Source organism: Ovis canadensis, chromosome 7, assembly GCF_042477335.2.
Source record: "Ovis canadensis isolate MfBH-ARS-UI-01 breed Bighorn chromosome 7, ARS-UI_OviCan_v2, whole genome shotgun sequence".
Taxonomy (NCBI): Eukaryota; Metazoa; Chordata; class Mammalia; order Artiodactyla; family Bovidae; genus Ovis; species Ovis canadensis.
Window position 1 is genome coordinate 31,014,224 of NC_091251.1, and position 23,475 is coordinate 31,037,698.

The 23,475-nt window shown below is 42.0% G+C and overlaps 1 protein-coding gene across 4 annotated transcripts in view; it reads left to right on the top strand.

The window, feature by feature from the left end:
* Nucleotides 1-23,475, top strand: part of THSD4 (thrombospondin type 1 domain containing 4) — a 689,604-nt gene that overhangs the window by 579,679 nt on the left and 86,450 nt on the right. For all 4 annotated transcript variants that reach the window (XM_069595555.1, XM_069595553.1, XM_069595554.1 and 1 more), the window contains one exon: nt 1,490-1,694. In XM_069595555.1, coding sequence (XP_069451656.1) covers nt 1,490-1,694 — 205 coding nt within the window. The remainder of the gene's footprint in view (nt 1-1,489; nt 1,695-23,475) is intronic.

The following is a 23,475-nucleotide window of genomic DNA, read 5'->3' on the forward strand; positions in this document are numbered from 1 at the left end:
TAATGCCGATGTACAGTGCCTGCAGAGAGATGTCAGTCAAAACACGAAGTAGGCGTTGGGCTGGGGGAGAATGAACACCTTTTGATTTGACTCTGTCTATAAGATTGGACCCGTAGGACCCACATAAACAGACCCAGGATTATTTAACAAAATCCAAGGTGGACTATGAATGGTTTGCTGACCACTTTGCCCCTGCGGTGGGGTTTGATGACTGCTCTTAGAATTCCAGAACCATCACAACCCTGTGATTCAGCAAATGTCTCTCAAGTTGTAGAGTACCATTCTAATTTCAAGTATCATTGCCTATCCCCTTAACCCAGTGAAATAAATACTGTCATCCCGATACTTCATTGTCCAAACTGCAATCAGCTCACTTCTGTCTGCCTGCAGAACTGTGACAGAAACTTCTCTGTGCAGACCACACACCCTAACTTTAAATTCAGGATACATGAATGTGAGTCCTCTGGAATCAGCGGTGGAAAAGGATTCTGTGAAAATCATTCCATTCTGTCCTAAGGTTTAATTGCCCTAAGAGATACATGAATAGGGAGGGGAAAGATAAAGCAAAAAGATCTTGGGATGAATAATGGGAAGACTCTTCAGGGGAGGAAATACAAGAAGGTCAGATTTCCTTTAAACCCTGATGGGAGACTGCCTCTACAGACAGTATCCTGTTATTTAGATGCATAGAGACCAGTGGGGATCCAGATCTTAACCAATTTGATTTAATTTCCTAAGAAACAGGGCCTGAGAACACTACTTTTGGGGGGTTCTTGGCTAAGTGTTTGTACTGTCTGTCATTTAGAACTGAGGATATGGGGACAGACCCCAGTTTTAGGTGCAGTGCTTATCGTGGTCCCAAAATCTTCCAATGTGGGATGGGTTTCCTGGACAACTTCAGTGTCTAATCTGTGCAAATAAATGTCCAACCCCCACACCCTCCTTATTCATTTCCCCTGCGTTACTTTTCTCTTGATCATTTACTACCACCCGATGTGCTTGTTTTACTTACTTGTTCACTCCAGTGGCTCAGACGGTAAAGAATTTGCCTGCAATGCAGGAGACCCGAGTTTGATCCCTGAGTTGGGAAGCTCCCCTAGAGAAGGAAATGGCAACCCACTCCAGTATGCTTGCCTGGAGAGTCCCATGGACAGAGGAGGCTGGTGGGATATAGTCCATGGGGTCGCAAAGAGTTGGACTGACTGAGGACTAACATTTTCACTTTACTACCTGTGACCCCCCACCTCGCCGCTACAACGTACATTTCACACATACCTAGAAAAGAAGTCCTTTGCCCAGAGTAGGTGCTCAGTAAAATTCTGTTGAGTGAAAGGCAGGAGGAACTTGCTCATCTACAGGAGCTGGATCAGGGCAGGAACACAGTCAGTTCAAGACCCACAGTAGAGCCTCAGTGGTCCCCTGTCCCCTTCATCCCTGGGACTCTCCTGACATATGCTACAAGAGTCTCTTGTTTTCCACCTCTTTGCAGAGCATTGGCTGTGATGACTACCTAGGCTCCGACAAAGTTGTGGACAAATGCGGGGTGTGCGGAGGCGATAACACAGGCTGCCAGGTTGTGTCGGGTGTGTTTAAGCATGCCCTCACCAGCCTGGGCTACCACCGAGTTGTGGAGATTCCCCAAGGAGCCACAAAAATCAACATCACCGAGATGTACAAGAGCAACAACTATTTGGGTAAGCTCGGCTTTTTTCCAGAGGAAACCATCTGTTGTTGTCAGGTGCTTCATTCCATCCAGGATGGTGACACAGCAGTGTCCGGAGGTCCGTGGACACTTAGAAGGTGTCACTGGAGAATGCCAAAGCACCACCTTGTGTCCCCTTGAAATGAGACGGAGAAAGTAAGAAGGTCTTTCTTGGAAGGAAATGTTTAAACCAGCCTTTGTTCCTTCCAAGAGAAATAATGTTGTGAAACTGAGAACGCTCTACTTTGTTTCTCTGAAATGAGGGAAGATCTTTGGAAAGCCCAGAGATCTGCCAGTCTTTTTCTGTTGGAATTTCAGGGGGATGGGGCAGTCAATCATCCTGTCAAGACTCTCACTCTGCAGGGATCTAAGGCAAAGGCCATTTCCCTCTTCTTTCTGCTTCATCAGCCTGGGGTAACAGTATGTGTGCGTCTTCATGACAGCTGCAGAACCTCTCAATGATCATTTGGGGCAATATCATCAATACTGGGAGACCATTTTCAACCCATCTTCCCACAAATGGAGATGTTTGTTGAGTCTTCCTTCTGGGTTTCTGGCTGATTTTATGCTAAGCAAATCAGGTCCTGCAAGTTAATTTTTAGCAATTCTAATTCATGTAAACATGGACTAATCAGTTAACAAAATAGTATATGGAAAGCAATTTTGCAATATACATTTTTATTCTTAAATTAATTATGTAACAGGAATTTAAATAGCACAAACTATGTGCCAGACATTATTCTTGGTGCTTTACAGGTATTAATTCATTGAACCCTCTCAAAGCCCCAGGGCATAGGAGCTATTTATTCCCCTCCCCATTTCATACACAAGAGGACAGGCACAGGACATTTGTGTAATTTGACAAAGTCACAGCAAGGAAGAGGTGTAGTTGGGATTCGAATCCAGGCAGTCTGTCTCCAAGTATCTACCAACTAATAATACCTATGAGCAGTTTTGGTTCACCAGGCAGTACTCAATGGCTGCAACAACTGAGAGAGCATGAATTTTACAAATTTCAAATACCATGATCACCCCAGAAGATAACTCCAAACCTGAGACCTCCAGATACTGCAGCTTGTCCTCCACCACGGCAAATGCATCTAAAATTAGCTTCCTTTGGTTTCATTGGTGGGAGGAGGGAGGGATGGCAAATGGGACTCAGAAATAAATCCAATTAAAATGGAAAAACTGTTGCATTTGCTCCGGCAAACCCAGAAGCCCCCAAAGTAGCAATAAGCCTAGGATCCCCGTGAGCGGTTTGTTGCATTATTTTTCTTTGTAAAAAAAGTCTTTTTGTCTCCTTTCTTTCATACTATTAAAAGAACAAATCTTCATAAATATTCTGTTCCTAGAATGGAAAACGTTCTTCAAGGGATTATTTTAAGTGTGATTGTGTTCAAATGTACCAACAAACAATGCCACTTTTTGTGAGCTTTGCGTCGTTTTTAGTACTTTCCCTGAATCAAATTAGTTCTAACCAGTAAGTGATTTTTAAGCTGTGCCTTTTGAAGTTAAAATAGATAACCTGGGAGAATATCCGCCAGCTGTCTGAATGGAAGCTACTCTCAGAGTCCCAGTGTTTTCATCTAGAATCTTGCTCTTGTAAGTATTCATGAGAAGCCATAGGATAACAAATATTCAGGACCCCGCAGAGCCCCTGGGACTTGTTAGCAGTTGGCAAATGTTCAGTCTATTTCTTTTGTCTCAGAGAGCTTGTCAGTATGTCCAAGCTTCATGGAAACAAATTCCATGAGAGTGAAAGCCGCTCAGTCATCTCCGACTCTCTGCGACCCCATGGACCTTACAGTCCATGGAATTCTCCAGGCCAGAATCCTGGAGTGGGTAGTCTTTCCCTTTCTTCACCAGCTGAGCCACAAGAGAAGCCCAAGAATACTGGAGTGGGTAGCCTATCCCTTCTCCAGGAGATCTTCCTGACCCAGGATTCAAACCCAGGTCTCCTGCATTGCAGGTGGATTCTTTGCCAACTGAGCCACAGTAATTCCCTAAAAAAGATGAAGAGGAGGCAGAGGAGGATGTGGGTACCCAGAATCAGTGGAAGGGTGATTCAGAAAATCAAGTACCACTTCCTACAGCCAGTGACCAGTGGGGTGTGTGAGAAATGCAGCCCATGGCAGTGTTACATGATGCTACATGGGCAGAGTGGGAGAGCAGAGAGAGAAAAGCAGATGGGAGTGAAAGAAGTTTCCAGAGGTGGTAAACAGGGGGCTGTGTTTACAGTACTTAAGCATCACTTAGGACACAGCTGCATCACTCAAGAGGCTCTTTCACTTTCTTCTTTCCTTTTTATTGAGATTTAATTTGCCTTCCGTAAAATTAATTCTTTTAAAGTGCACAATGGATGGGATGGTCTTTTTCTCATCACAGGTGTTCTCTTAATCTATTCCACTTATTCTACTAAATTTCCTGTTCTGTGAAGTCTGTATATTTTAAAAGTTAAATTGCATCCAATTGTTTGAGATTATGTGTAAGCTATTAGAGCACAGGTCTGTCTAGCTATTTTTGAATTTTTCAAAGATTATAGTTCACAATTCACATTTTCAAACATTGAAACATCTTTCAAAGAGTTATATGGTAAGGTTCTTCACAATTTTCCGAGTAATGATGTTTTGTTTTGTTTTGTGACTTCTACCTGTGTAAACTGTGTTTTGTACAAAAATTTGACTTGATGCACAAAATTGAGTAGGCTGTCTGCATACATTGGTTCTGCAGAGGAGGCAACTTAGAGGAAAGGAATAGACCAGATGCTTTTAAAAATTGCACAACTTTAACAAGCTTTTTTTAGTTGCCCTATTGTTTTTCTGAATAGCCTGTAGTTATTTGTAACAAAAATCAGACATGCCTTGTGAAAAACTTGGAATTTTTAAAATGACTAACTCTCCAAACTTGATAGAGATAGAAACTAGATTTCCATGAAAACAGAAGGACCTGCATTATTAGTGCTGAAGAAGATGGTTTAATCACCTCGTTTTTAAAGGGTTTTTGAAAACCCACAATATTTAAATGACTTACTCTAAGCTGTTTGCTTAGTTAATAGTAGTAATTGTACTGTGTGTATAGTACTTTAGTCGTCAAGTGTTTTTCCATGAATGGTCTTCTGACTTTTAAAACTGGACATTCTTTACTTTGCTTGCTTCACAAAAGATGAAGTTACAGTTATTGAATTATTATTGAATTGCGATGTGAAAGGTGAAATTTAAAACTCAAAAACTTTGGAGAAATGTCTATTCAAGTCTTCTGCCTATTTTTCAATCGGGTCTTTTGGTTATATTGAGTTGTATGAGCTAGTAATATACTTTGGATATTAATCCCGTATTGATCATATCATTTGCAAATATTTTTATTCAGTTGTCTTTTTGTTTCCTTGATGGTTTTCTTTGCTGTGCAAAAGCTTTTATGTTTAATTAGGTCCCATTTGTTTATTATTGCTTTTGTTTCTTTTGCCTTAGGAGACAGATTCAAAAAATATTACTAGCATTTGTGTCAGAGTGTTCTGCCTATGTTTTCTTTTAGGAGTTTTATGGTTCCGGTCTTAAAGGTCTTTAATCCATTTTGAGTTTATTTTGCATATGGTGTGAGAAAATATTCTAGTTTCATTCTTTTACATAGTTGTCTTTTTGAAGAGACTGTCTTTTCCACCATTGTATATTCTTGTCTCCTTTGCCATGAACTTTGTTGTTGCTGTTCAGCCGCTAAGTAGTGTCCGACTCTTTGTGACCCTGTGGACTGCGGCAAGCCAGGCTTCCCTGTCCTTCTATATCTGCTAGAGTTTGTTCAGACTCATGTCCCTTGAATCAGTGATGCCATCCAACCATCTCATCGTTTGTCGTGCCCTTCTCTTCCTGTTTTCAATTTTTCCCAGCATCAGAGTCTTTTCCAATGAGTCAGCTCTTCGCATCAGCTGGCCAAAGAATTAGAGCTTCAGCTTCAGCATCAGTCCTTCCAGTGATTATTGAGGGTTGGTTGCCATTAGGATTGACTGGTTTGATCTGATTGCTGCCCAAGGGACTGTCAACATCTTCTCCAGCCCCACAATTTGAAAGCATCGATTCTTCTGTCCTCAGTCTTCTTTATGGTCCAATTCACATCTGTACATGACTACTGGAAAAATCATAGCTTTGACTAGACAGACCTTTGTTGGCAAAGTGATGTCTCTGCTTTTTAATACGCTGTCAAGGTTTGTCATAGCTTTTCTTCTAAGGACAAGCATCTTTTAATTTCACAGCTGCAGTCACCATCCACAGTGATTTTGGAGCCCAAGAAAACAAAGTCTGTCACTCTTTCCCATATTTTCCCCCATGTATTTGCCATGAAGTGATGGGACTGGATCTCATGATCTTTGTATTATAAATGTTGAGTTTTAAGCCAGCATTTTCACTCTCCTCTCACTTTCATCAAGAGATGGCCTCTTTAGTTCCTCTTCACTTTCTGCCATTAGTGTGGTGTCATCTTCATATCTGAGCTTATTGATATTTCTCCTGGCAGTCTTGATTCCAGTTTGAGCTTCATCCAGCTTGACACTTCACATGATGTACTCTGCATATAAGTTAAATAAGCAGGGTGACAATATACAGCCTTGACATACTCCGTTCCCAATTTTTGAACCAGTCCATTGTTCCATATCCAATTCTAACTGTTGCTTCTTGACCTGCATACAGGTTTCTCAGGAGGCAAATAAGGTGATCTGGTATTCCCATCTCTTTAAGAATTTTCCACAGCTTGTTTGATCCACACAGTCAAAGGCTTTAGTAGTCAGTGAAGAAGTAGATGTTTTTCTGGAATTCCCTTGCTTTTTCTATGATCCAATGATGCTGGCACTTTGATCTGTGGTTCCTGTATTTAGAAAAATACAGCTTGTACATCTGGAATTTCTTGGCTCATGTACTGTTGAAGCCTAGCTTGAAGGATTCTGAACATTACCTTGCTAGCTTGTGAAATGAGTGCAATTGTGCAGTCATTTGAACATTCCTTGGCATTGCCTTTCTTTGGGATTGCAATGAAATTGACATTTTCCAGTCCTGTGGCCACTGCTGAGTTTTCCAAATTTGCTGGCATATTGAGTGCAGCACTTTCAAAAGCACCATCTTTTAGGATCTGAAATAGCTCAGCTGGAATTCCATCACCTCCACTACCTTGTTTGGAGTGATGCTTCCTAAGGCCCACCTGACTTTGCATTCCAGGATGTCTGGCTCTAGGTGAGTGATCACACCATCGTGGTTATCTGGGTCATGAAGATCTTTCATGTATAGTTCTTCTGTGTATTCTTGCCACCTCTTTTTAATATCTTCTGCTTCTGTTAGGTCTAAACCATTTCTGTCCTTTATTGTGCCCATCTTTGCTTGAAATGTTCCCTTGGTATCTTGAGGAGATCTCTAGTCTTTCCCATTCTTTTGTTTTTGTCAATTTCTTTGCATTGTTCACTTAAGAAGGCTTTCTTATCTCTCCTTGCTGTTTTTTGGAACTCTGCATTCAGATGGATATATCTTTCCTTTTCTCCTTTGCCTTTTGCTTCTTTTCTTTTCTCAGCTAATTGTAAGTCCTTCTCAGACAACCATTTTGCCTTTTTGCATTTCTTTTTCTTGGGGATGGTTTTGATCACCACCTCCTATATAATGTTACAAACCTCTGTCCATAGTTCTTTAGGCACTCTGTCTATCAGATAATCCCTTGAATCTATTTGTCACTTCCACTGTATAATCCTAAGGGATTTGATTTAGGTCATACCTGAGTGGCCTAGTGGTTTTCCCTACTTTCCTCAATTATAGAGAAAAAACAAGTGGTTACCAGTGGCGAGAGGGAAGGGGAAGGGCCAAGATAGGGGTATGGGATCAAGAGATACAAACCACTATGTATAAAATAAGTAAGAAACAAGGATGTGTTATACAGCACAGGGAATATAGCCAGTATTTTATGGTAATTTTATATGGAGTATAGTCGTAAAAATATTAAATCACTATTGAACACTTAGAACTTATGTAATGTTATAAATCAACTATATTTCAATTTTTAAAAATTGAAAATATCACAAAAGGGATTTTCCTGGCAGTCCAGTGATTAAGATATCATGCTCCTATTGCAGGGGATATGGGTTTGATCCCTGATCAGAGAACTAAGCTTCTGCATGCTTCATGGTGTAGCCAAAAAACTTCACAGAAGAAAGAGTCTTATATATCAAAAACTTTGGTTAATATGTAAATAGTAATGGTACATTCAACCTGACTGAGTTTATGGCTAATGTTGGTTTGATCATCAAGAACTGGACCTGTTAGACTCAGATTCTGAAAGCCTGCGTTCTGGCCCTGTTCGTGCCATAACTTGCAAGGGGTATAGACCCCTGTGAAGCTGGGAGTACAGGCCAGCTCAGCATCTCAAGATGCTTACTATTTCTCTGAACAAAGCTGGAGGAATCATAACCTTTGATGACACACAGGAGATAGGATGTTTATCTGTCTTATTTTAGGTTGGAAACCAATGAAGTTCTACAGAATTGAGCTCCACTTTGCAGTGTCTATTTGAATTTTTCATATGCTCCAAAATATAAACTAGCTGGTGGATTACAGATTCCTAGATCTTGGTTTTTTTTTTTACATGAAAAATACTTTAGAACCAATGTATCTTATAAGCTATGTAGTCTCCTTTTCCACTTGAGTTATTCTGAACTCTGCTCTTTGGAAATAAAAACTTAAATATAATTTTATTAAAATGATTGACATTTTATATTACTTGCCTCTTCCTTAATAAGATGTTGTGAAATTATTTTAGCTGAAATATCAAAGTTTGGCATAGTTCAGCCAGCTCAGTTTACTAATGTCATTATGTAACAGTTGAGAAATCAGACATAAAAGCATACCAAGCAAAAATTGATTCTACAGGACATGGTCTATCTGCCAACATCTTACATTGTCTTAGAGTCTTAGAAGGGATTTTTTGAAGATTTATAAGCTTTTAAAAATAAACTGCCAGTATCTTTACTTTTAAGCATGTTTTCTTTAAAGTTTTAAAACAGTGAAAGTAGGGGTCAGCAAAAAAACATCAAGCATCATGGATCATCTGTAACTTGCACACCTTTATTTAATTTATTAGTTAAGCAGCTTTCAACGTGGGAAAGACTAGAGTATGTAAATAATGTGATACATCATCTTTGTATGACACCTATGTCAGCTTTGTATGACAGTTAACCTCAAAGATTTACTCATATACATACATTGTAAAAGTTTTGAATAATAAACATGGTATAGGGCAAAAAGATGAAATTCCTTCTCCATGCCAATCTCACACTTGATCCACTGGTTTCAAGTGTAAAGACGGAGATGAAGGACCACTCTTAACAGCTCAGTATATACCCTCCAGTCCTCTGTGGAAGTGCAAATAAATATGTATTTTCTAAAATTGATATTATATATGCTTTCTTCAATTTCCTTCTTTATTTTAATGTTATATCATGATATCTTTTCTTATGAATACATATAAAGCTAATTCATTATATTTTTAATGAAGAGCATCCCATACAATAGGTACAACTTAATTTATTTCAGAATTTTCTTACTGAGGGATGTTTAGACTATCTCCAGCTCTAATATTGCAAATAATGCTTTCAATTTGTGGTTCAAGATGACAGACTGAGTGCATGAGTTTTTTTCCCCTCCTCCCAAGATTTTTCAAAACGACAGTAAAGGAATAAGAGAGGGTGTAACCTATAACCACAAAAAAAATGGTTGGTGGGAGGGCATCTATTACATGATTTTAACAAATTTCTGGAACAGAGTCTTAAAAGTAAGCGGAAGGGAGTTCACTAACAGAGCAGAGGCGGTCACAGCCTCGGGAGCAGAGGGAACTGTGATGGGGGGCAGGGTGCTGACCTGCATGCAGGGCCCCATGAGCCTGTGAATCTGGGAGACAGCAAGAAAAATGAAGGGTGGGAGGGGAGAATAGGGTGGCAAAACAAGCAAATAGTGAAAAACCCTGATATGTGAACAGGCATGCCAGCACACACACATCCAAAAGGGTATGGGCAGGAGACTTGGTGCTCCAAGACCTCAGTATTCATTCTGGAATGAGAAGAGGGGCTGCTTAGGGACTGGTGGCCCATCTCCTAGAACGTGGCCTATTAACAAGCTTGGCCAATGTGTACAGAGTTCTCAGGCAGCCTTCCCACTGCTTTTGTCTTTAATATCAATGGATAATTGAAAATAACATAAATGGACACTTTTTTAAACCCCATAGCATGAAAATCTAAGATAAATATCTGAAAAAGATGTTTTAGAAGAAAACAGCAAATTTTTGGAGAAGGAAATTGAAGAAAGCTTCTCTAACATGTAATGCTTTCATGGATATCCTAATATATGTATCATTTCATATTACATAAATATTTCTGTAGAATAGACCCCTACTACTGCTAAGTCACTTCAGTCGTATCTGACTCTGTGCGACCCCATAGACGGCAGCCCACCAGGCTTCCCCGTCCCTGGGATTCTCCAGGTAAGAACACTGGAGTGGGGTGCCATTTCCTTCTCCAATGCATGAAAGTGAAAAGTGAAAGTGAAGTCCCTCAGTTGTGTCCAAACCTCAGCGACCCCATGGACTGCAGCCTTCCAGGCTCCTCCGTCCATGGGATTTTCCAGGCAAGAGTACTGGAGTGGGGTGCCATTGCCTTCTCCAAGAATAGACCCCTAGAAATAGAATTTATAGATCAAATGGAATGAACACTTAAAACTGTGAACGATAAAGCAATATTCCTCTCCAGATTTACTTGTATTAAGTTATACCCCCACCAAAAGTTCATGAAAGAACCCTTTCTTTACATCTTTACCAGCACTGAATATTGTGAACGTACTTAATTTTTAGGGATTCCCTGATGACTCAGTGCTAAAGAATCCACCTGCAATGCAGGAGACATGGATTCGATCCCTGGGTCAGGAAGATCCCCTGGAGAAGGCAGTGGCAACCCACTCCAGTATTCTTGCTTGGGAAATCTCATGAATGGAAGAGCATGGGTGGGCTACAGTCCATGGAGTTGCAAAGAGTCGGACACAACTTAGTGACTAAACAACACTCGATTTTTAGTATATATTTTTAATTTCCTTTCCCTGACCACTCATTTTTGATATTTGTACTCTGATGGATTTGCTATGAATTGTGTTTGTGGTTTTCTTGCTGATTTTAAGAATTCATGTATGTTATGAGTAATAACCATTCTCTTTGTGTATGTTTATTAGTCTTTATCTTGTGTTTCAACTCTGTGTGTGGTATCAGTTGTTGTTGCTGTTCAGTCACTAAGTCCTGTCCAACTATTTGCAGCCCCAGGACTGCAGCATGCCAGGCTTCCCTGTCCTTCACCATCTTCCGGAGCTTGCTCAAACTCATGTCCATTGAGTCAGTGATACCATCCAACCATCTCATCCTCTGTCATCCCCTTCTCCTCCTGTCTTCAATTTCTCCCAGCATCAGGGTCTTTTCTAATGAGTCGGCTCTTTGAATCAAGTGGCCAAAGTATTGGAGCTTCAACTTTAGCATCAGTCCTTCCAATAAATATTCAGGACTGATTTCCTTTAGGTTTGACTGGTTTGATATCCTTGCTATCCAAGGGACTCTCAAGAGTCTTCTCCAACACCACAGTTCAAAAGCATCAATTCTTCGGCACTCAGCCTTCTTTATGGTCCAACTCTCACATCCATACATGACCACTGGAAAAAACCATACCTTTGACTAGACAGGCCTTTGTTGGCAAAGTAATGTCTCTGCTTTTGAATATGCTATCTAGGTTGGTCATAACTTTTCTTCCAAGGAGTAAGCATCTTTTCATTTCATGGCTGCAATCACCATCTGCAGTGATTTTGGAGCCCCCAAAATAAAGTCTGACACTGTTTCCACTGTTTCCCCATCTATTTGCCATGAAGTGATGGGATCAGATGCCATGATCTTCATTTTCTGAATGTTGAGATTTAAGCCAACTTTTTCACTCTCCTCTTTCACTTTCATCAAGAGGCTTTTTAGTTCCTCTTCACTTTCTGCCATAAGGATGGTGTCATCTGCGTATCTGAGGTTATTGAAATTTCTCCTGGAAATCTTGATTCCAGCTTGTGTTTCTTCCAGTCCAGCGTTTCTCACGATGTACTCTGCATAGAAGTTAAATAAGCAGGGTGACAATGTACAGCCTTGACGTACTCCTTTTCCTATTTGGAACCAGTCTGTTGTTCCATGTCCAGTCCTAACTGTTGCTTCCTGATCTGCATATAGGTTTCTCAAGAGGCAGGTCAGGTGGTCTGGTATTCCCATCTCTTTCAGAATTTTCCACAGTTTATTGTGATCCACACAGCCAAAGGCTTTGGCATAGTCAATAAAGCAGAAATAGATGTTTTTCTGGAACTCTCTTCTTTTTTCGATGATCAAGCAGATGTTGGCAATTTGATCTATGGTTCGTCTGCCTTTTCTAAAACCAGCTTGAACATCTGGAAGTTCACAGTTCACGTATTGCTGAAGCCTGGCTTGGAGAATTTTGAGCATTGCTTTACCAGCATGTGAGATGAGTGCAATTGTGCAGTAGTTTGAGCATTCTTTGGCATTGCCTTTCTTTGGGATTGGAATGAAAACTGACCTTTTCCAGGCCTGTGGCCACTGCTGAGTTTTCCAAATTTGCTGGCATATTGAGTGCAGCACTTTCATAGCATCATCTTTCAGGATTTGAAATAGCTCAACTGGAATTCCATCACCTCCACTGGCTTTGTTCATAGTGATGCTTTCTAAGGCCCACTTGACTTCACATTCTAGGATGTCTGGCTCTAGGTGAGTGATCACACCATCATGATTATCTTGGTCATGAAGATCTTTTTTGTACAGTTCTTCTGTGTATTCTTGCCACCTCTTCTTAATATCTTCTGCTCTATGGAGGACTTCTTTATCATGTTTTGACAATAAGAATGTGTCTAACAGATGTTTGCCAAAGATTCTGATGGATACCTCTTATCACAGTAAGAATTTTCTTTAAATAACTAACTTTTAAGGACTTACATTGTAACTTGCCCTTGTTTTGTGTGTGTGTGTGTGTGTTTTTTCTACAGTGTCTGTAGACACTGTACAGGATCTCTTTGCAACCCCATGGACTGTAGCACACCAGGCTCCTCTCTCCATGGAATTCTCTAGGCAAGAACATAAGGAGAGCCACGCCCTCCAAAGGATCTTCCTGAACCAGGGATCAAACTTGGGTCTCCTGCATTGCAGGCGGATTCTTTACTGTCTATGACACAAGGGTTATCTTGTCAATTTATATTTATCAAGTTAATGAATATTTGCTTATTATAGATACATTGTGAGTCCTTGGTGGCTCAGATGGTAAAGAATCTGGCTGCAGTGCACAAGACCCAGGTTTGATCCCTGGGTTGGGAAGATCCCCTGGAGGGAGGCATGGCAACCCACTCCAATATTCTTGCCTGGAGAATTCTGTGGACAGAAGAGCCTGGCAGGCTATAGTCCATAGGATTGCAAAGAACATGACTGAAGCAACTTTGCTCATGGACAAGCTGTGACAGAGAGTAGATACAAAACCACTATCTCTTTGTTGTTGTTGTTCAGTTGCTAAGTTGTGTCCAACTCTTTGCAACCCCATAAACTGTAGCATGCCTGGCTTCCCTGTCCTTCACTATCTCCTCAGGTTTGCCCAAACTCACGTTCATTGAGTTGATAATGCCATCCAGCTATCTATCCTCTCTTGTCTGCTTCTCCTCCTCTCCTACCCTCAATTTTTCCCAGCATCAGGGTCTTTTCCACTGAGTCCATTCTTTGTATCACGTGGCAAAAATATTGGAGCTTCTGCTTCAGCAACAGTCCTTCCAGTGAACATTCAGAGTTGAGTTTCCTTCGGATTGACTGACTTGATCTCCTTGATGTCCAAGGGACCCTCAAGGTTCTTCTCCAGCACCACAGTTCAAAAGCATCAACTTTTCAGTGCTCAGCCTTCTTTATGGTCCTATTCTCACATCCATACATGACTACTGGAAAAACCATAGCTTCGACTATATGGACTTTGGTCCCCAAAGTGATGTCTCTGCTTTTTAATATGCTGGCCAGGTTTGACATAGCTTTTCTTCCAAGGAGCAAGTGGCTTTCAGTTTCATGGCTGCATTTACCATCTGCATGATTTTGGAGCCCAAGAAAATAAAATGCCACTATTTCCACTTTTCCCTTATCTGTCTCTTAGAGTTATGTAAGGATTCTAGGATAATAAACATAAAACATCCGGCATGGCAAGAGCTTAATTCATGTTTTCCTTTAATTCATATTTTCCCTTCCTTATCCCAAGGTTCCAGTATTTATCAGTGACTGCTTAATAAAACTCTTCTTTTTCTTGTAACCGCTAAATAGAAAACAGTCTTCTCTTTCACCCACTGCCTGAAGCCTCTAGGATTATGTTGACTCAAGTGTAAAAATTTGTACCTTTCTTCTTAGACATCAAAAGCCTACCTGATTTAACTTAATCGCTCCAGTTGAGTGTCCTTCTGCCCTCCCCATCAGCTGTCTCTCTAGGAGTAATTCCTTCTTCCCAACAGAACGAAAACAGAAACACCAGTGAACATGTGTGTTCAGCATCTCCCCTGTGATTACCTCATTCTAATCAGAAAATGATTTCTGTTAAGCCCACAGACAATAGAAAGCAAACATGGTTACCAAGGGGAGAAAGGAAAGGGATAAGCATATACTCACTGCTGTATATAAAATAAACAATAGGGACTTACTGTATAGCACAGGGAACTATAGTCAGTATTTTGTAGCAACCTATAAGGGAAAAGGGCTTCCCCGGTGGCTCAGATGCTAAAGAATCTGCCTGCAATGTGGGAGACCTGGGTTCAATCCCTGGATGATGAAAACCCCCTGGAGAAGGAAATGGCAACCCCCTCTAGTATTCTTGCCTGGAGAATTCCGTGGATGGAGGAGCCTGGTGGGCTACATGGGGTTGCAAAGAGCTGGACATGACTGAGCAACTTTCACTTTCACTATAAGGGAAAAGGCTCTGGAAAAGAATATATATATGTATGTATATATATGTGTGTGTGTGTATATATAACTGAATCACTTTGCTATATACCTGAAACTAACACAACCTTGTAAATCAACTATACTCCAATCAAAAGAAGAGAAAATGGTTTCTTTGCTGGATAAACTTAGAATCACGCATTTACTCCTTGAACCTCCACCTTAGACTGCATCCCGTGCTTCGAGTGACGTTTCTCTGCTCTTGTTCTGTGTCACCCTTTTTATCTTTTTTTTGGCCACACCTCATGGTATGTGATAACCTAGCTCCCCACCAGGGATCAAGCCCACAGCCCCTGCATTGGAAGCACAGAGTCTTAACCACTGGGCCACCAGGGAAGTCCCTGTCATCTCCAGTTCTTGACTTTGTCTTCCATTCAGTTCAGCCTTGGACTGGAATTGCCCTTTGCAGAGCTACCATTTCTGACTGGGCTGCTTTTGGACAAGTTTGTTAATGTTTCTGATATTCCATTTCCTCACAAGTAAAATAAAGAAACAGGTCCAAATGGGATGTATGTAAAATACCCAGCATCTTAGAGGCACTTGGTAACTGTTAGTTGTTTCCTCTCCCTAAGTTAGTGGTTCTCACTCTGGCTGCACACTGGAGTCACAGGAGGTATAGATTTGAGGTCTGTTTGAAATATGTCAGTGCCTTGTTCTCACCTGCATATCTAGTAGATCTGGGGCACAACGTGGGTATTAGGATTTTTAAGCTCCTACATGATTCCAGTGTCCTTTCAGGGTAAAGGACATGTCCCCATCCAGTGGGTCTCAACTGGGGGACTAGGTTGCTCCCACCCCCATCCAGTGGGTCTCAACTGGGGGACCAGGTTGCTCCCACCCCCATCCAGTGGGTCTCAACTGGGGGACCAGGTTGCTCCCACCCCCATCCGCATACATGTGGTAATATCTGGAGACATATTTTTTTGGCTGTGCTGGGTCTTTGTTGTTGCATGTGGGTTTCTTTAGTTGCAGAGAGCTGGGGCTACCCTCTGGCTGCAGTGCGTGGCTTCTCATTGCGGTGGCTTCTCTTGTTGCGGAGCACAGGCTCTAAGGTGTGCAGGCTTTCGTAGCTGCTGCAGCACCTGAGCTCAGTAGTTGCGGCTCACAGGCTCTAGAGCATGGGCTCAGTAACTGTGGTGCATGGGCTTAGTTGCTTCACAGCATATGGGATCTTCCCAGACCCGGGATCAAACCCATGTCCCCTGCATTGCAAGGTGAATTCTTAACCACTGGACCGCCAGGGAAACCCTGGAGACGTCTTTGACTGTTACAACTTGAGTAAGGTTGGAGGTTGCTACTGACATCTGGTGAAGAGAGGCCAGGGATGCCGCCAAGCATCCCACAGTGCAAGGAGAGCCCCACAGCAAAGAATTATCCAGCCCCAAATGTCAATAGTGCTGGGATGAGAAACCCCGACCAATGTGATCCCCAAGATCCCTTTCGATCCTGAAGTTTCATGAGTCCTTTCTTACAGAATGTTGTCTTAATAGTAATAAATGTCTAAGGTGCTGTTGGAAAGACTTTCTATCTACCATTATGTTTGCATCCGTCAGTTCACTCTGAATTCTTAGTGCCCAGCCCAAGCCCCCTCCTTCAGTTTACCTTCAATCTTTCACTCCGTCAGTTGGCTGCCGGCCCCTGGGTGACATCCCCAGAAGCAGAGATTCCAGCTTAGTGCACCTTCCTAAAATCTGCCTTTCTGGCATTTTCAGTCCTTGCTTACTTTCTTAATACATGGCAGAAGAATAAAAGGCAGATAGGTAAAAAGAAAAGCAAAGAGAGATTTTTCCTTTGGATTCCCATAGGACTTCGATTATATCTCCAGTTTGGCACTCACCGTATTATTTTATTGTAATTTATCTGATTATATGTCTGTGTTCTCCCTGTATACTCCTTGAAGACAGACAGTCCAGACTCAGACGTTCCTTCCCTGGAGTACCCTCCTGGTGCCAGCAGCTGGGACAAATCTCTTATGCTGTGCGGCCCATTTTGGGGGTCTATGCTCAGGCACCCTTAACCCACCTTAATCACGCTTATGATCACCATTATGGTGATCACACCTTAGACCACCTTCATGACCTCACATATGGCAGGGGTGCCCAACCTCTGGGATCTGTTGCCTAAGAATCTGAAGTGGAGCTGATGTGATAATAATAGAAGTAAAGTCCCCAGTAAATGTAATGTCTTGGAATTATCCCAAAACCATCCCCCTGACTTTGACACCAAAGTCTTTGACTGTGTGGATTGCAACAAACTATGGAAAATTCTGAAAGAGATGGGAATACCAGACCACCTGACCTGCCTCCTGGGAAATCTATATGCAGGTCAAGAAGCAAAAGTTAGAACCAGACATGGAACAACAGACTGGTTCCAAATTGGGAAAGGAGTACATCAAGGCTGTATATTATCACCCTGCTTATTTAACTTATATGCAGAGTACATCATGAGAAACGCTGGGCTGGAAGAAGCACAAGCTGGAATCAAGATTGCCGGGAGAAATATCAATAACCTCAGATATGCAGATGACACCACCCTTATGGCAGAAAGTGAAGAGGAACGAAAAAACCTCTTGATGAAAGTGAAAGAGGAGAGTGAAAAAGTTGGCTTAAAAATCAACATTCAGAAAACTAAGATCAAGGCATCTGATCCCATCACTTCAGGCAAATAGATGGGGAAACAATAGAAACAGTGAGAGACTTTATTTCTTAGGGCTCCAAAATCACTGCAGATGGTGACTGCAGCCATGAAATTAAAAGACGCTTCCTCCTTGGAAGAAAAATTATGACCAACCTGGACAGCATATTAAAAAGCAGAGACATTACTTTGCCCACAAAGGTCTGTCTAGTCAAAGCTATGGTTTTTCCAGTAGTCATGTGTGGATGTGAGAGTTGGACTATAAAGAAAACTGAGCACCGAAGAATTGATGCTTTTGAACTGTGTTGTTGGAGAAGACTCTTGAGAGTCCCTTAGACTGCAAGGAGATCCAACCAGTCCATCCTAAAGGAGATCAGTCCTGAGTGTTCATCGGAAGGACAGATGCTGAAGCTGAAACTCCAATACTTTGGCCACCTGATGCAAAGAACTGACTCATTGGAAAAGATACTGACACTGGGAAAGATTGAAGGCAGGAAGAGAAGGGGATGACAGAGAATGAGATGGGTGGATGGCATCACCAACTCTATGTACATAAGTTTGAGTAAGCTCTGGGAGATGATGAAGGACAGGGAAGCCTGGCGTGCTGCAGTCCATGGGGTCGCAAAGAGTCAGACACGATGAAACCAGTTCTTGGTGCCAAAAAGGTTGGAGACCACTGGAATGGTACTGGAGTCCTATGTTACTTGTCGACTATAAGAATCCAGGGTCTGCCTCCGGTGTGTAATTCAGCATTTACAGGGGTGGTTGGCTGGGGACGGGTCCTACTAGCATCTGCATTTAGCACCCAGGACACTGAGCTCAGCCTGGTGGAGGGACCTGCCAAGGGAAACAGTTTGTGAGTGGTGGAGTCAGGTCTCAAGTCCAGGCTCAGTCTGTTCATGACCCACATTCTGTGTATATGCCCATGGCCACTGGCAAGAAAATTGTGACTGGGGAGTGGGAAGGACCTGTGCCCTTCTCCCTCCCCCAACCCATGAGAGAAAAGATATATTCTAATCCCTCATAGCCTTTTGTCCCCTCCACACTGTTCTATCCCTACCCCACTATTACCTCAAACCTCAAACCTTACTGACATCATCTGGCCTACCTTCATGTTGGAAATTCTTAGGCTAGCTTGCCAGAGTTCTATCTTAGTCACTAGACTTTCACCATCCGCCTCAACAGAGATCTTCTGAAACTAGCACCTAAAAGAATGTCCAGCTCTGAAGCAGTGTTGAACATTTTGGAGAAATAAAGCATTGTGCAGCTTTTTTCCCTTTTAAAAAAAATGCGGTAAAATATATATAAACATAAAATTTATTGTTTCAACAATTTTAATACTTCAGGGGTATTAAGTACATTCATGATATTGTACGACTATCACCACTATCAGAACTTTTTCATCATCCCCAAAACTATACCTAATAAATAATAATTCCCCATTTGCCCCTATTTCAAGCCCCTGGTAACCTCTACTTTCTGTCTCATGAATCTTAGAAATTCTACTTTCTGTCTCATAAATTTTCATATTCTAGGTACCTCATCCAAGTGGAGCCACAGACTGTCTGTCCTTTTGTGTCTGGATTATTTCACTTAGCATAACGCTGTCAAGGTTCATCCACGTTGCAGCATGTGTCAGAAATTTATTCCTTTTTATGTAGCTGCCACACTTTTTCATCCACCCCTCTGTTGATGAACAGCTGGGTCCTTTCCACCTTTTGGCTATTGTGAATAATGCTATTGTGTTTAGTCCCTACCTTCATTTCTTTTGGGTATATACTTGGGAATGGCACTGCAGCATCGTATGGTAATTCTGTGTTTAGCTCTTTAAGGAGCTGCGCAGTTGTTTGCCACAGTGGCTGCACCCTTTTCTATTCTCACCAGCAACGCACGAGAGTCTCAGCTTCTCCACATCCTCACCAACATGTCAAGTGTGTGTTTTCTTTTCAAGTGTGTTTTTAAAATAGTATTCAAGCAGGGAGAAACACAGACTGCTCTCAAGCATCAGGAAAGGATGCTGAGATGGGCTTTAGGACCTCTTTCGGTTACCTGTGATGAGTAGTGGCAGCCCCAGGTAACGTCTGAATGATGTCCTGACCCATGGCTCGTGGTTCCTCATCTATACCGGCACAAGAGAAGGTGGTCCTCGAACATTTGAATTTATATTTGGACTCAGTTCTTGCCTTCTCTTTAGCAGCAGGCTTTTATGATTCCTGTCCAAAACCAAACCCTTACCAAAGATCCCATGCCAGAGAGACTGTGGAAAGATGCTGTTATTTGTTTGAGCACTCCTGGACTTAATTTTGCATTACGTACTTTCCACCTGGTGTCTGACAGCATGCTTCCCTTTGATTTAGGAAAGCTCTGATGTCCTTGCATCAGTTTACATGAGCTTTCTTATAACTTTTATAGTCTCTCTGCCTTGAAAAGCTTTCAGAGACACTGGAACCAAGTGAAATCCATTCTGCTCCACCTCCTTATGCTCCTTGCATTTTCACATTATCTACTTTTACTGTCTGGAAATGTAAGACTAAATTTCCCTGTTTGTACTTGGATTTGCCTGTTGTTTTGTGGGGAAGAGTTAAGCTGTGATTTGTTTTTGCTTTTAATTGTATCATCTGTCTCAGACATATGCAAAGCACCCATACCAGCTCTTTTGCATCTAATGGGATCTTTCCTGAAATGCAGAGAACAGCTGTTGAGGGGCTGGCTCTTAGATTTTTATGAAAGTGGTTTGACAGCCCAGTCTCTGCAGGGAGAATGACATTCTCTCCCAGCAGCACCTCCAGACAGCATCTTCAGCAGGGCTGCTAATCACTTCAGGTCTTATACCTGGATTAGGGTAATGACTCAGAACTCATTATCTGTGCATCCAGCATGGACAGAGCTGTCCTCAGTCTGTCCACTCTAACCCTCTTGGAAGTGCCTCTGAGCTTTCCCTCTTTGAACAAAGTCTGGCTTCTGAGGGTGTGTGAGATCACTGATCTTCCACATTAGAGAATTAATATGAGTTAAGCCTCAAGAAGAGATTTCTAAAGCTTAAACTACATTTAATAAATATAGTTGACTTCAGGAAAGAGAAGTGACAGCCCAAACAAAGAGTAACTTCCAGAATTTCTTAACCAGCAGCTGGGGCTGCCCACGCTTTGCTGCTCTGTGGTCAATGCTCTTTTCTGGAGGTCCTCTGCTTTCTCTCAAGAGCTAAAGCTTGAGAAATGGGAAATCTGCCTTCTAGGACGGGCCCCCTCTTCCCTCCAGGAGAAACTGAGCACGCTTCTCTCATTAAGCAGAACTGCAGTCCGATTCTGCTCTTCCTTTGCACATTTCATTCTTGCTAATAAACCCCTGAGGGTTGAGCTTTGAAGACCCGCTGCTTTTCTCCTGCTAGGCGTGGGCTGCCTTTGCTATCACTCAGCTATTTTAGCCAAGCTGCAACAGCTCTTAGAACTTTCTGCATCTCCTGATTCTACTGGATCCTTTTCCTAAGCCAGACGTTATTCCTTGAATTATAATCATACAGATGTCAGAGTTGGAGAAGTACACAGCTTCAGTCTGAATTAAGTTGATATTCATGTTCCTAAGAAAGTATACATAGCCCCTACTCCTCCAGCCTTCTTTTGTCACCCTGATATTTATTTTGCTTTGGGGGCAAAATTTGTCTCCTTGTCTCCTCAGTATGTATTCGTCTCTTAATCTAGTAATTCTTTAATCTGATTAAGTAAAACATTGCTCTTCTTGTGACTTGATATTCATTGCAGCGGCCCCGTGCAATGCCTTGCAGAGATATGAACTTGTGATCCCTGCCCCCAGAATGTGCACACATGTTAAGTCCCTTCAGTCATGTCCAACTCTTTGCAATATGATGGACTGTAGCCCACCAGGCTCCTCTGTCCACAGCATTTTCCAGACAAGAATACTGGAGTGGGATGCCATGCCTTTCTCCAGAGGATCTTCCCGACCCAGGCGCTAAATCCTCGTCTCTTATGTCTGCTGCATTGGCTTGGGCAGACAGGTTCTTTACTGCTAGTGCCACCTAGGAAGCCCCATTTACAGTCTGTTTGAGACTTCTTTGAAGATTTTTGAGACTCAGCACTATAGGAGTGCAAAGGATGGAGAAATTTTTTCTAACAGGATAAACTGAGGAGGAACATGGGGAGATGGCATTTAAACTGGGTTTTTAGGGCAGGGGTCAGCAACCTTTGGGGCTGAAAGTGTCATTTAGTGAGTATTTTAGGCTCTGCAAGACTTTTGGTCTCAGCTAGAACTACTTTGCCATCATAGCGAGAAAGCAGCCACAGACAATATGTAAATGAGCGGCTGTGGCTATGTTCCAAGAAAACTTGATTTACAAAAGAGACGGTAACCAAATTTGATCTCCTTGCTCTAGTTTGCCAACCCCTGTGTTATAGGATAGATAGGGCTTTATCACAGGCTTCCCTGGTGGCTCAGACAGTAAAGAATCTGCCTGCAATGAGGGAGACCTGGGTTCAGTCCCTGGGTTGGGAAGATACCCTGGAGGAAGGCATGGCACCCCACTCTAGTATTCTTGCCTGGAGAATTCCCATGGACAGAGGAGCCTGGTGGGCTGCAGTCCATGGAGTTGCAAAGAACAACTAAGCACAGCACAGGGTTTTATCAAAAGAAATAGGGGAAAGAACATTTCAGTCCGAAGCATGAGCTAAGGTTCAGAGAAGAAGGTAATATGGCACGTGTCTGGACATAGTATATGTAAGTAAGGATGGCCTTGAATTTGAGGCTGTAATTGTAGGATAAGGCCAGACCATGGAAGCCCTTTCATCCCAGACTCCATCCGTTGGATGAATCTTTGGGCAGATCTCAGCCACTGAAGATGTAGGGCTGGAAGAGGGTTGTGACAGAATCATGCCTCACTTCAAAGGCATTTTTTGGCAGTAGTAGGGAAGAAGGAGAACGGAAAGCAAGCATTTCAGAAAGGCCAAGTCTATACCAAGAGTCTGAGGACAGGATATGACTAGTAAACAAAGTATTGGTGTGTATCAGTGGGCTCCATGACTCCAAACAATAAACTGAACCGTAAAAAACCAGTTTGTGTATGTGTGTCTTTAATCAGTGACTATAAGTGTCTCATTATACAAAAACATAATTTCCACCAAACCATTGCTAGATCCTGGAATGGTAAAGTGCATTTGGCATTTGGAATGATCTGGAACAAATGAGAGTAGAAGGAGCAGATGAGTAATTTCAGGATGGGGAACACGTGTATACCTGTGGTGGATTCATGTTGATGTACGGCAAAACCAATACAATATTGTAAAGTAATTAACCTCCAATTAAAGTAAATAAATTTATATAAAAAAAGAATACCCAAGTAAAAAATATTAAAGCAGAGATTTGAACACAGGCAAAAAAAAAAAAAAAAAGAAGTGAAAAATTAGGAGATCATTCCTACTTATAAAAGAGAAGTTGGGGACAATATACTAAGGAGAAATCTAAGTTGCATTGAAGAAACTTTTCTTGTCTCTAAAACAACACTCTTCAAACCCAGCCCAGTCTTTCCTTCCTTGGTGGTGAGCTCTAGGAATGCCAAAGCCTAATGGTTACCTAGTACTTTATCCGTGCCAATCACCTAATCCTCACAGCAGCTTCTCATTAGGCAGCAAAGATCCTGTCCCCATTCTTCATTAATGCTTTCCTTAAATGGAATTCCTCTATTTTCAATTACCCTTCACAAATCATATATCCAATGCCTGCCTGCATGCTAAGCCACTTCAATCACGTCTGACTCTTTGCTATTCTTTGGACTGTAGCCCTCCAGGCTCCTCTATCCATGGAATTCTCCAGGCAAGAATACTGGAGTGAGTTGCCATGCCTTCCTCTAGGAGATCTTCCCAACCCAGGGGTCCAACCTGCAACTCTTACGTCTCCTGCATTGGCAGGTGGGTCCTTTACCACTCAGCACCACTTAGGAAGCCCCATGTATCCCATAAATTTCCAAAATTGCTGCAAGAAGACCAATATTAACCCTAAAGATAGATTGTTATCAGTTCAGTGGAAAGTTGTTCATCAAAAAAACTAACAAGATTTTTTTCTAAATGAATGCTCCACATTGTGGTTCA